Source organism: Anoplopoma fimbria, chromosome 21 (genome assembly GCF_027596085.1).
Source record: "Anoplopoma fimbria isolate UVic2021 breed Golden Eagle Sablefish chromosome 21, Afim_UVic_2022, whole genome shotgun sequence".
Lineage (NCBI taxonomy): Eukaryota > Metazoa > Chordata > Actinopteri > Perciformes > Anoplopomatidae > Anoplopoma > Anoplopoma fimbria.
The window spans coordinates 10,143,295-10,156,093 of record NC_072469.1 but is presented as its reverse complement, the minus strand read 5'-3'; the positions used below and the strand labels follow the sequence as shown (position 1 = coordinate 10,156,093).

Genomic DNA, 12,799 nt, shown 5'->3' with positions numbered 1-12,799 from the left:
ATAAATACATTATTGTGAGCACACATTTTGCTTATGATAATGTACTGTTTGTGACACATTTCTATTCAAATCCAAAATTATATAAACTCAAACACAAAGGGGTTTTGAGGTTAACGGGAGAGAAGGAAGGAGTCACAGAGAAAGAGAAAGGCAGGGAAAACAGAGGGCGAGAAAGAATAACACTCAAATTTAACAGTAGTGGTCATCATTTATTTGCAGATGTTTTCTGATCATTTTTGCCTCTTCTGTATTTTCAGATATCATGGCAACATTTAACCTGATTTATGCTGCCAAATGACATGGTTTTACAACTATTGTTATTGCTTTCCAAGTTCCTAAAATGCACATATTTAGATTAAGAAAATAAAAAAAATTCAGGGAATATGCCCCTGAACCTCTCTATTAAACTCAGTTTTTGGACCTCTGTATTTCTAAAACCCTGCAAACGAGCGTGTCTGAAAGTCTGTTGCCAAGTCATTCAAGTGAAACCAGCTCAACCTGCATATTGTGGTGGCCACTGACAATGTAATTTAACTGTTTTCAACAGCCTGCGGTGCAACCATCATAACCAATGATAATGGTGGGGCCATTATGTCGCCACAGTACCCAGCACCATACCCACCCAATCAGAACTGTAGTTGGATAATCAGAGCACAGGAACCATGTGAGTTGCTTTAGCCAAGTCCTCAGACTAGAAACTTGTATTAGTGTATACATGGTCTTTACAAAATGGTGGTACAACATTTTTTGATATTTAAACCTTTGACTTGTCCTTCTGTGGCCAGTTAACCATGTGACCCTGTCATTCACTGACTTTGAGTTAGAGATGATTAACTCCAACTGCTCTCATGATGCTGTGGAGATCCTGGATGGAGACAACTACCAGGCTCCTTCTATAGGTAGTTATACTCTGTGTGTGTGTGTGTGTGTGTGTGTGTGTGTGTGTGTGTGTGTGTGTGTGTGTGTGTGTGTGAGAGAGAGAGAGTGAGAGAGTGAGAGAGAGATAGCAGACTGGGTTTGCAGTTCTGCTCTGTGAGCTGTGTAAGATTTTTATCACCAGAGCACATGATGTTAACACTATTCAGGTAAGCTATAAAATAACAATGTGTATGTATGTATGTAATGTGAACAGTATGTGAGGACAATACTGAGCTGAATTTGGTTGAATTTAACAAGTGGACTGTTTGTTCAATTAGAGAACAATTTGCAGCCTTACATTCAAATTCAAATGTTGTCAGGGCGCTACTGTGGTCTTGAATTACCTCACCCAGTGACATCCTTCAGTAACTCCATGGTGGTCAACTTCATCTCCGACAACTCCGTCTCCCAGAAAGGGTTCAGAGCCACCTACTCAGCATCCACCTCTAGTAAGACAAACCTGTACTGCTCACATATTTAGCTAGATATAAGGACAGTAGTACTGATCACTGCAAAGTCAAAATAATTCTGTTCTCAGGCACACACATTGATACTGACAGAACGTCGAGGAAATGTTATTCTTGTCACCTCTTCTGCTCAGGTTGTGGGGGAGATCTGGTGATGGAGAGTGGTGCGTTTAATAGTCCGAACTATCCAGATGCTTATCCGCCTAATGTGGAGTGTGTGTGGACCATAAGGAGCTCACCAGGAAACCGTCTCCAGCTATCATTTATGTAAGTCGATTTGACGTCTGTGATGTAATTTTTACTTCGGGTCATAACAAGTGATCCTGTACCCCTTAGTCTGCTCAAGGTTGATCTCTGGTGTCAAATGTGAAGGTCGTTATTGACCTTTTCCAGTTGCCCACTGATTTTTGCTGTTGTCATATAAGACCCCTTATTTTTGCAGTGAAATGTATACTGAGATACTCTTAAGGTTGTTCTTAAAGGCTTGGGTACTGTCACGGATGGGGTGTGGACCCAAAAGCAGAACGACCAGGAGACAGATAAAGTTCTGGCGCTTTATTCAAAGCTGAACACACAGCAGACATACAGGCAGGGTCAGACTCACATTGGGAAACAGGCAGGGGATCAGGCAGACGGAAACCAGAGGAAACGGAGGCTAAACTTGGGGTCGGGGACAGAAGGCTAAGGTGGCTAACCGAGGCAAAGGCAAGGTAGGGGAATCTGGTGGTCGGGGACAGAAGGCTGAGTCGTTGACGGGGGCACAGGCAAGGCAGGGAAGTCCAGACAGGCAGGGCCGGCAACGGGAAATCAGTCCACGGGAAATTGCTGGAAGGTCTGACATAAATGCAACGAACGATCTGGCAGCGAGTGTGTGAATAAGTGGGGCATTTATACTGCAGGGTGTAGGTGCAGCAGAGTGAGCAGGTGAGGGGGATTGTGCTGATGAGGTGGGTGTGGCAGACAGGTGCACTGCATGAGGCTAATTAGGTGAGTGAGGGAGAGTGTGGTGAGAGAGAGGGGGCTGGGCTGTGAGCTGGAAGTGGAACTGGGAGTGGCCGGAGTGAACTGAGAGAGAGTGACAGGCAGGTGAACAGAGTGAGCCAATTAGGTGAGTGAGACAGAGTGACAGGGAGTATGGAACTACTGACAGTATGGAGGAAGAACTGTGACAGGTGCATTAAAAAATTATAATTAGAAAAGTTAGTGAAATAAAAAAAAACAGTGCAAAACAGCCATTTCATAAATTGTTATTGTACATTCTTGCTGGACCAAGGAAAAGCAGGAATACAAGATGATAGAAGTTTAGATATAATGCTGAAAATGGTTTTGTTTAACCTACGGGTAAATAAAGGTAGAGTGTCTTTAAGGTTAGGGTTACTACACTGATATCCATAAGAAAGTGTGCATATGTATGTACAGTGAAGAGCTCATCAAAACTTTCTCAGTCCCAACTCCTAAAATGCCGCTAGGTCAGTGCTACTAAGATTCAAACTATAACGCTCTAGGTAACCCTCTAGCATCAGTTTCCGCCCATAACATACAGTCCATCCATCCATTTATTATCCACTTTTCCGGGGGAGGGTCATGTGGGCAGCAGGCTTAGGGGGGTATTCCAGACATCCTTCTCCCCAGCAATGCTTTCGAGTTCTACCTGGGGAACCCAGAGGCGTTCTCAGGCCAGACCAGATATGTAATCTCTCCAGCATGTTCTGGGTCTACCTTTTACGCACCTCTAAAGGGACGCGTCCAGGAGGCATCCTGATCAGAAGCCCGAACCGCTAGCCCCTTTCAGTTTGAAGAAGCAGCTCACCTAACTTCTACAGATCTCTAAGGCCGAGCCCAGCCACCCTACAGATGAAGCTCACCTCCAGTCTGCCACAACATCGCATGTCAGGTATACGTACAAAGCTCTCACTTTGATCAAACAAAGACCAAACGGCTTGTAGCAATAACTCTGGTATACACTTATTCCTGGAGTAAGCCGCGCATGGGACAGTATGCATAGTGCCTTTCAAAATAAACTAAGGTTTTAATAGGAAACTGCAGGTTCCGCTTGTAACATGCATAGTGACTTTTCCTAATAAACTTCTAATGTAGGTTTACTCAGTTTTTATGTGTACTTGGTTAGGTGTAGGAAATGATTGTGGTTTGGGTTAAAATTAGTATGTTTGTAGCATAAGTTACGTATGTGGCATCATTTAAAGGGAACATTTGACACCAGGTTGATGTCCAATTGGTGGTGGTTGTAATCCATTGAAGCCATTAATTCCTCAGTGCTTGCTATAATGACCGAGCTGAGTACTTCTGCTCGCGGAGCTGTGCCGGCATACCTCTGTCCGAGTGAGGAGATAAACTTACATGCAAAACGCACACAGAGGCTGTCCATCGGCAGCAGCATTGAACTGCGCACTCTGAAATTTAGTGCAGCAGAATGACTCCATTTCTGTTTGCAACGGACCGAAATTTGACTCTAGTGGCACTGACAAAAGTGGCTGTAGTTGGGAGAAAGGGTTGGTGTGATGCAATAGCCATATTATTAAAGACCTTAAGCTAACTACAGATAGATATTTCCCCCTTCGCATATGTGTCTGCTAACATTTAACATTTAATGTGTTTAGGGTTAGGACATTGATGGTGTGACCTTAAGATTATTTTGACATTTTAGTGGGTGATATGAATTGATTAACCTGAACAAAAAATACTGGTGCTCATTCCATTTGTTTCGTACCTTTTTGTTTTTTTGCACCTTTAATTTAACCATGGCTATGTTTGGCATTCAGAAAATACTTCATTCATTCAACAATCTTTTTTGTGTTTTGTTCAGTACCTTTCACCTGCAGGGAGACTCCAGCTGTCAAAATGACTACTTGGAAATCAGAGAGGGCAACTCCACAGGGCCTCTGGTTGATCGCTTCTGTGGGAGTTCGCTGCCCTCTAACTACACCTCTGTGATTGGTCACATCCTGTGGGTTAAGTTTGTCTCAGACGCATCAATTAGTGGAGCAGGATTCAGGGCCACCTTCTCACACTGTGAGTGTATCTGCCTGCCTGTCTGTCTGTCTGTCTGTCTGTCTGTCTGTCTGTCTGTCATGGCTAATCTCGCTTACTACTTGACCCACCAACCTAATATTGTTTGCGCACATTAATTACTGTAAGCTTAAGGTACTGATTGCTGTGATTTAGAATTTTATTTAAGATTTACATTTTTATACCGTTATTGCCTGTTGACTCCTCAGGGCAGCTAAATGAGAATTTTGAATTTAACTAAAGTTCTATGAATTATGGATGACCACCAGAGATGGTATGCAATACATGAATATCCATCACCGGTATGCGTAAGAGATCGAGACCTTTGTTTATCAAAGACACGTGTAAGACACAAGCGACTAGATAAAAGAGCCCGACCACTGTACCCATCTAAAAACTCATCCTGCAGAGTTTTAGAATATTATACGGTATAGATACATATTACATTGTTGACTAAGATGCTCAAAGATTCTCCTGACAACATTTTTTTGTTAAAGCAGAAAGTTGCAAAAATAATCAACCAGCTTTGTTTATCTGATATTTCACACATGTATTGTGTTTGGTATTGTCACTCCTCTGTTCACTGCCATTGTATCTGAGGATTAGAACTTTTCCATGCTTGTGCATTGTAAAAAATGTGTAACTTACCAAACTAAACCACAGTATACGCTCTGTTTATATAAGCATTGCTGGTAATTACTGATTTGCTCTTATTATTAGGATCATCGACCCAACCAATACATTTACATGCTCAGTTACATCTACTTACACTAATATTGTAGAAACCTTGTAACTTGAGGTCACCTTCGATCCAATCGAGGTGGGACTGTGGTGAAGAAGTGTTTGCTGGATTCATGACTCTCCAGATTGTACTGTGACAGGTAGTGTTAGGACCCAATTGCAGCACACAGGAAACCAAACTCAGTAGTACAAAGCAAGGCATATAGAGACTCACACAGTACAGTTCAGGTAAACGCAACATTACCGTAGAGGAGCAGGCAGGAGATGTAGTCGTGGAGGCAGAGGAAGCTGACAGTCCAAGCAGACAATCCAGTAGGGGAAAGGCAGAAGTGGAGTTGAGGCCAGGAAGTGGACCGGGAAGCCAGCAGGTAGGTTCTCACATTACACTCAACAACAGTGACGCCATTCTTCCAATGCCAGCTTGACTACCAGCAGTTCCCGGTTCCCAATGTTGTAGTTCCCCTGCAATATCAAAAGACACCTTGAGAAAAAGGAGCATGGGTGGAGCGGAGAAGTCGTTGGCAGCCTGCTGGGGCAATATGGCTCCAACCCCAAAGTCTGCTTTAACAATTATTTTTTACACAATTGGCATATTCACTCGGAGTACCCAGAGTGGCATTTGAAATTCCCGGTGAGTCTCCGATAAGGAGATCAGCAGGTAGATGGGCTTCTCTACCATAGGCCAGAGAATAAAGTGTGTGTTTAGTGGACGAGTGAACACTGGTGTTGTATGCAAACTCAACCTTTCGCAGGTGGTTGTCCCATTCACCTCCTCTGGTGTAGAGGTATTTTGCCAACTGGTCCTTGATGGTCTTTTTTGCCCGTTCCACCATGCCACCTGACAGCATGATAAAGGGATGTCCTTGTTTGTGTATTCCAAGGCGGGAACACAGGTCTTTGACCAGATCTGAGTCAAACTGACGGCCTTGGTCAGTGTGCAAACTTTGAGGGACACCGTGGTGGCTGATGTAATCTTCAAACAAACATTTAGCCACAGTGGTTGCTCGTTGATAAGGAAGTGCATACAAGTTGAGGTCCTTAGTAAAATAGTCCATTACAACAAGTACGTAACGATAACCAGGGCGAGTAAGTGGCAACTCAGTCAAGCCTGTTGCAATTTTCTCAAAAGGCCAAGATGTGGTTATGTTACGCATAGGTGCCTGTTGGTGTGGTGTTTGTGGACGCCGTGCTTCACAGGCTGTGCATTCTAGACACCATTGAGTTATGTCACGTGTTATGTGAGGCCAATAGCATCTGACTTGTGCCCCTTGCAATGTCTTCTGCACACTAAAATGTCCAGAGTAATTTTTGAAATACCTCCTTTTGTCATTCTCTAGGGATAAAGTCCCCAGTGAATTGCAGAAGTAAAAGAAAGGTCATCATGTGAAGGTCTTACCTAGCGACATAAGAGACCATCAACAAGGCCGAGTTAAGGAAACTCTCTCCAGTTTTGTCTTCTGTCTTTGTCAAAATGCGACTGCCATAAGCAATGACATTTTCCATGTTTGCTGCAAACAAATGACAATGTGACAGAACACATCCAAACGCTGTGCTGGATGCATCTGTGAAGAGCAGAAACTCGTGAGAAATCTGAATAGGAAAGGATGGGCGTGTTTGATACAGAGCATGACAGAGGCTTTCAAATGTGCTCTGTTCAACATCAGTTCATTGAAATGTCTTTCCCTTTTGAGTGAGAGCATGCAGGGGCTCTGACTTTTTTGAAAACTCATAAGTGAAACGCCAGTAATAAGAGCATAGCCCGAGGAATTATTTGACTTCATTAGGGTTTTAAGGCAGTAGCCAGTCTCTCACTTTCCCAATGTTTTTCGGGTCAGGTTTTAGTCCTGCAGATGAGCCAACGTGTCCCAAGAATGGCACTTCCTGTTGTGCAAAACTGCATTTTTTTGAGGTTAGCTGCTCTGAGGTGATCAAACACCTCACTCAAATGCTGCAGATGGACAGAAAAGCTGGGGCTATACACAATAATATCATCAAGGTATACTAGGCATGTAAGATCAGATAAGATAAAATAATCCTTTATTAGTCCCCCAGCGGGGAAATTTGCAGGATTACAGTAGCAGAGAGGATAGTGCAAACAAGAGAAATAAGTCAAAAAACAAGATCAAAATAAGTATTATAAATAAGTAAATAAATAATCACACAGTAAAGAATAATAAATAAGTAAAAACTTCCACAATAACTAAATCAATTATATAAAGAATAATTGTTGTATTGCACAGTGGATTGCACAGATTTTTGATATTGCATAGATTTATATAGTCAGTTTTTAGTGATGTGTGGTCTACTGGGAGCAGAGGTGGTTGTGCAGCCTGACAGCAGCAGGAAGGAAGGACCTGCAGTACCTCTCCTTCACACATCGGGGGTGAAGGAGCTGTACAGTGCTGCCAGTGTCCTGCATGGCGTGGGAGGTGTTGTCCATCAGGGATGATCGCTTAGCCATCATCCTCCTGTCTCCCACCACTTCCACTGTAAGCAGAGGGGGCAGTATACGAAGCTATCGCGATAAAATGCGAGAATTCCCTTGGTACAATAGTGTTCTCCATTATTTGTGCTGTACAACTAGCGGGTACCAATTCACTTTTCCTAAGTAGGGGCAGGACCTAGATAGCACAGCCCCCTCCCCATGTCTAGAACAACACTGTGAGGAGTGAGAAAGTCACAACCTAATATGAAGCCTTGATTTACATTTGTAATGACTTGTACTTCATGTTGCAGCATTTGAGACCGCAGCTTAAAGATGACATCTACCATACCTAATGTATCCAAGCTTTGGCCAGTCACAGCTTGTGACATAATGAACTTATTTTTTATGGGTCTTTTTGCAAGAGACGGTATTGACATTTTTGTCTGCTCACTTATAAATGAAATAGTGGAGCCTGTATCTAGCATGATGTTCATTGCAGTGCCCTCAACAGTTCCATTTACATAGGAGGTGAAATCTATACTTACAGGGGCTTCAATGTTCTCTGTTTCCGTCAATGGAATTGTAATGTTTGTCCTACCACTAGGGGTTGTTGGATACTGTCTATTATTTCTGTGAGGCAGACCTCTGGGACTTCCAGCGACTTAACTGATGAGCGCCACACATCATCAGCTAATGTCCATTTCACTATTCACATCTACCATGATCTTTGTAGCCAGTTTTGGTGGGGCTCTGCAGGCCTTTGCCCTCATACTCTTGGAATGACACCTGTTTGGAATAGGGACTTGGGCTTCGGCCACGAGGGTCATAGGACTCTAGTCGGAGAGCTTTGTCTCTATCTCCTTTCCTCGTTAGGGCCATAGGCATGGGCTGAGTAGTAAGGGTCTCTGTAAGGCTGTTGGTTCATTCAAGTTTTTTATATTGAATGTCCAAATTGCAGCAAAGTCAACATTGCACGTCCTTGGGACGCAGCAGGTGTTAAGTAGATCAGATGAACAGTTCTTGAGATATGTGAGGGATACACGCACAGATAACCAGAGACAGACAGAGATTCCTTGCTTTACAGTCAAATGAATTGTACTTGCGACAGAGAATGTCTACACTATGGTACTACTGCCTCTATGTAAGTTATATGATATGTGTACTTCTTCAACTGCTGGATATGATTTCACATCACACATTGTCGTTACAATATAAGGTCTTGAACTCCTGCGCATGTGTATGATGGATATCCAAGTATAACACCGAAGGTGATCAGGAAGAATTAAATAGAACTGACCACCATATGAAAATGACAAGAGGCTAGTGAATAAGTTAAGATGGTAGACATGGGTCTACCATCTTAACTTATTCACTAGCCTCTTGTCATTTTCCTTAGTCCTAGAAATATCTTACTGATGTAATTATCTCAATGCATGTTATTTGTGTTGTGTACATATCTGTTTAATCCATTGAGTTATGTTAGGTCTGACAGATTAAGATCAAAAAGAAAACTGAGAGAAAGGGAATCAGAAATCTAACTTTGATTTCCTCGCTTTTTGTTAGTGTATGGTAATGATGTGGTGGGGGAGTTTGGTCAGATAGCATCCCCGCTGTATCCCAGAACCTACCCCAATAATGCCCACTACCGCTGGACCATAACTGTGGAGGGAGACAGCTATATCCAGATCCGCTTTTTGGACATGGACATAGAGGACCTGCAGGACTGCCGCTACGACCAGCTCAAAGTAAGATTGAGTGCTGTGAAATCTCATTTATATCCTTGATTCGACCTATTAGAACAGTCTGAACGTTTGCACTGTGTCTAAGTGTGTTCAATTCAATTCAGTTTATTTTGTATAGCCCAGAATCACAAATTACAAATTTGCCTCAGAGGGCTTTACAATCTGTGCACATGCGACATCCTCTGTCCTTCCCTCACATCGGCACAGGAAAAACTCCCCTAAAAAACCCCTTTAACAGGGAGAAAAAAGGAAGAAACCTATGGGAGAACGACAGAGGAGGGATCCTTCTCCCAGGATGGACAGAATGCAATAGATGTCATGTGTACAGAATGAGCAGCATAACAGTTCTTAGATACAACACATTCAATGTATATGACATAAACGATTCATATAATAAGACTACTTATAATAACAGCAGCAATTATTACAGTAGAATTATAGCCATGAAAATAGGGATAGTAATGTGACTAACTTGTTGTAATGCAATCTTTTGTTTCACATAATACTTAATTGTACAGTGCTTTAAAATGGATCCAGGTGCATCGCATCATTGTCAATCAATCAATTATTATTGATTGATATCAATAATCCATCCATCTTCCATAGCCGCTTATCCAGTTAAGGGTCGCGGGGGTGCTGGAGCCGATCCCAGCTGTCAATGGGCGAAGGCAGGGTACACCCTGGACAGGTCGCCAGCCTATCACAGGGCTGACATATAGAGACAGACAACCACTCACGCTCACATTCACACCTACGGGCAATTTAGAGTCTTCAATGAACCTAAGCTGCATGTCTTTGGACTGTGGGAGGAAGCCGGAGAACCCGGAGAGAACCCACGCTGACACGGGGAGAACATGCAAACTCCACACAGAAGGTTGTCTGGCCCGGGAATTGAACCCGGGCCCCTCTTGCTGTGAGGCGACAGTGCTAACCACTACACCACCGTGCAGCCATATCAATAATATTATTATCAATTTGAAAAATATTATTATCAATTATTTGTGTCAAAGTTTATTTTGACACAAAAGCTCATGACTACAATGGCCGGGAAAAGGAATATATAACTACGGAGATGGGGAAGGGGGTAGTAGTTCAAGAAAAAACTCTGATTTCTGAGATTTAGGGTTATTTAATTTAGATTGAGAAGAACCTGAAAGATACATACATGTTTACTTTTATGTTCTTCTGTGTATTTATTGTCCTTTCATTCCATAAGTTGTAAAGTAAGCACTGGAAAAACATATAATAAAGCCTTGGAGGGCAGAAGTGGAAAATCCCAGTTAAGAGTAACCAGGGACACTCTAGTAAAGTGAACGCACCCACATCGAGGCAGGGAATTTAGGGGAATTTTGACAGGGTAATTGCTCAAATAATGTGAGCAGGGAGAATACTGAGAGCAGATGTTTCACGAGCACACAGAAGCAGCCTGTGAGGCGAAAAGCTAGTAACAAAATATTTTAGAGCATTAAGTTTCAGTTTCAAATCACAAGCATGGACTATTTAAGTGTAAGGAGAGGGTTTTGAAGGAAACCATTACAAAATCTGAAGAGACATCAATTTTTCATTCTCATATTGGAAGACGCGCTCTTAAATAAATATAGAGTCGATAAAGAAGTAAAGCTTGATTCATTATTATGCAGGGTGTATAGGACAGGAGAGAGAACATAGTCCTGGTGAGAGCCAGGTGGTGGTAATAACAGTCCAGGTAGCCTTGAATTGATATGACACAACCTCATCCCTTCTGTCCTCAATCTTTTTTTCCCCTTCAGATATTTGATGGCCCCAGTGTTCATTACTACCCCATTGGAACATTCTGTGGTTTGGACCTGCCCCCTCCCCTAAGAAGTTCCTCAAGCACTATGACCCTGCAGTTCACAACGGATTCAATTGTGGTAGGACAAGGTTTCCTCGTGGAATGGACAGCTGTCCAGGACTCTGGACCACCACCCACTATCACACCAGGTCAGGCAGTTTGAGCCTTTATACGTAAACCACACATCATATAAGATAAGCACACTGTATGCAACTGCACATTCAAAAAAAGGAAGTAGAGGAAATATGTTCTGTGACTGAGGTAAACTTGCAGGAGCAGGTTAGTGCAGGCTTACCTTCTACATTAGCAATGTAGACATAGTACTCAAGTGTTACTCAGCATGTGAACACACTATCCACGTTACAGCTGAACTAAGTTGTTTTGAGCCTGATATTGTGCCCGAGAGAATTCAAGCTAATTTCACTGAGTGTATACACCTGTGTAGATAGCCTGCCGCAATATGCTTTGCACCACATCATTAATATAGTATCAGATAACTAAAGTCTATGTAAAGATGTATAAATGGGTAACATCTATCTGAGCAGAGAAGGAAGACTCTCTCTCTCTGTGCTGTCATCAGAACTTCTCCCCGCTTTGTTGACATTGCCTGGCCAGATGTACCTGCCTCTTAGTGCATGTGAGCTCTGTCAGAACTTTCGCCATAGTTTGCACTGTTAGCGTCGTTAGCACTGTTAGCTATGAGCTTCCGGCTCGCCTTCAACATGTTGAGAGCCGACACAATCAAAATGCAGTCTGCAATCTCTGAACTTGTAACTTCAACTTCTTAATAATTTCAAGGGGACTTTTGCTTACATGAAGTCTTGAACCTATAAGGGTTAATGAATTTCAGTAGCTGGGCACCGCATGGGACACTGGGTTAACGATAGGTTAAGCCAAAGCAAAGGGCATAGCAATAACATACCAATAATTAAAAAGGATGGACACCTTGGCCTCTCAATGCTTTTAATCTTAAACGGCTCACTTAGCTTTTCCCTTACTGTAAGTGTAATTTTCCACCTAGTATCTGTTTCTGTTTCTAGTTTCTAGTTGTAAAACATTCATGAACTGAAAATAATGACATCATAACCAATTCACTGTGAACCAGAGGCACAGTTTCGTAAGTCTATTACTTACTTGTGTCTAAATGAATTATTTTCTAATATCATCTTGATGGATGTTTCTACAATTATGATTGCACGTTCATACTTTCACAGTAAAGCATTTCAACCAACTGAATGAACCTGTGTATTTCTTTGTGTGTGTGTGTGTGTGTGTGTGTGTGTGTGTGTGTGTGTGTGTGTGTGTGTGTGTGTGTGTGTGTGTGTGTGTGTGTGTGTGTGTGTGTGTGTGTGTGTTTCAGGTGCTTGTGGTGGAGTGCTAATGACAGGGGACACTCCTGGCTTCCTCTTTTCTCCTGGCTGGCCTGAAAACTATGCTCCTTACCAGGAGTGTACCTGGTTGATACGTTCTCCAGACTCAATAGTAGAGTTTAACCTCTTGTCTTTGGACATAGAGGACTACCCCTCCTGCTATTTTGACAGCCTTGTCATCAGAGATGGTAAGCCCCCTACAGGATTAGATAAACCTTTTGCCCTCTAGGTAGCAAAAGGGAAGAAAACATCTCAAATCTGCAAACCTTTGACTATAAAAACCCATTTCTAAAAAA

General features: G+C 42.5%; 1 protein-coding gene across 1 annotated transcript in view; it reads left to right on the top strand.

Annotated features, from left to right (window-relative positions):
- Positions 1 to 12,799, top strand: part of cubn (cubilin (intrinsic factor-cobalamin receptor)) — an 89,984-nt gene that overhangs the window by 40,491 nt on the left and 36,694 nt on the right. The window contains exons 33-40 of the mRNA XM_054622653.1: positions 548 to 664; positions 786 to 899; positions 1,239 to 1,367; positions 1,520 to 1,652; positions 4,210 to 4,415; positions 9,142 to 9,323; positions 11,090 to 11,282; positions 12,494 to 12,691. Coding sequence (XP_054478628.1) covers positions 548 to 664; positions 786 to 899; positions 1,239 to 1,367; positions 1,520 to 1,652; positions 4,210 to 4,415; positions 9,142 to 9,323; positions 11,090 to 11,282; positions 12,494 to 12,691 — 1,272 coding nt within the window. The remainder of the gene's footprint in view (positions 1 to 547; positions 665 to 785; positions 900 to 1,238; positions 1,368 to 1,519; positions 1,653 to 4,209; positions 4,416 to 9,141; positions 9,324 to 11,089; positions 11,283 to 12,493; positions 12,692 to 12,799) is intronic.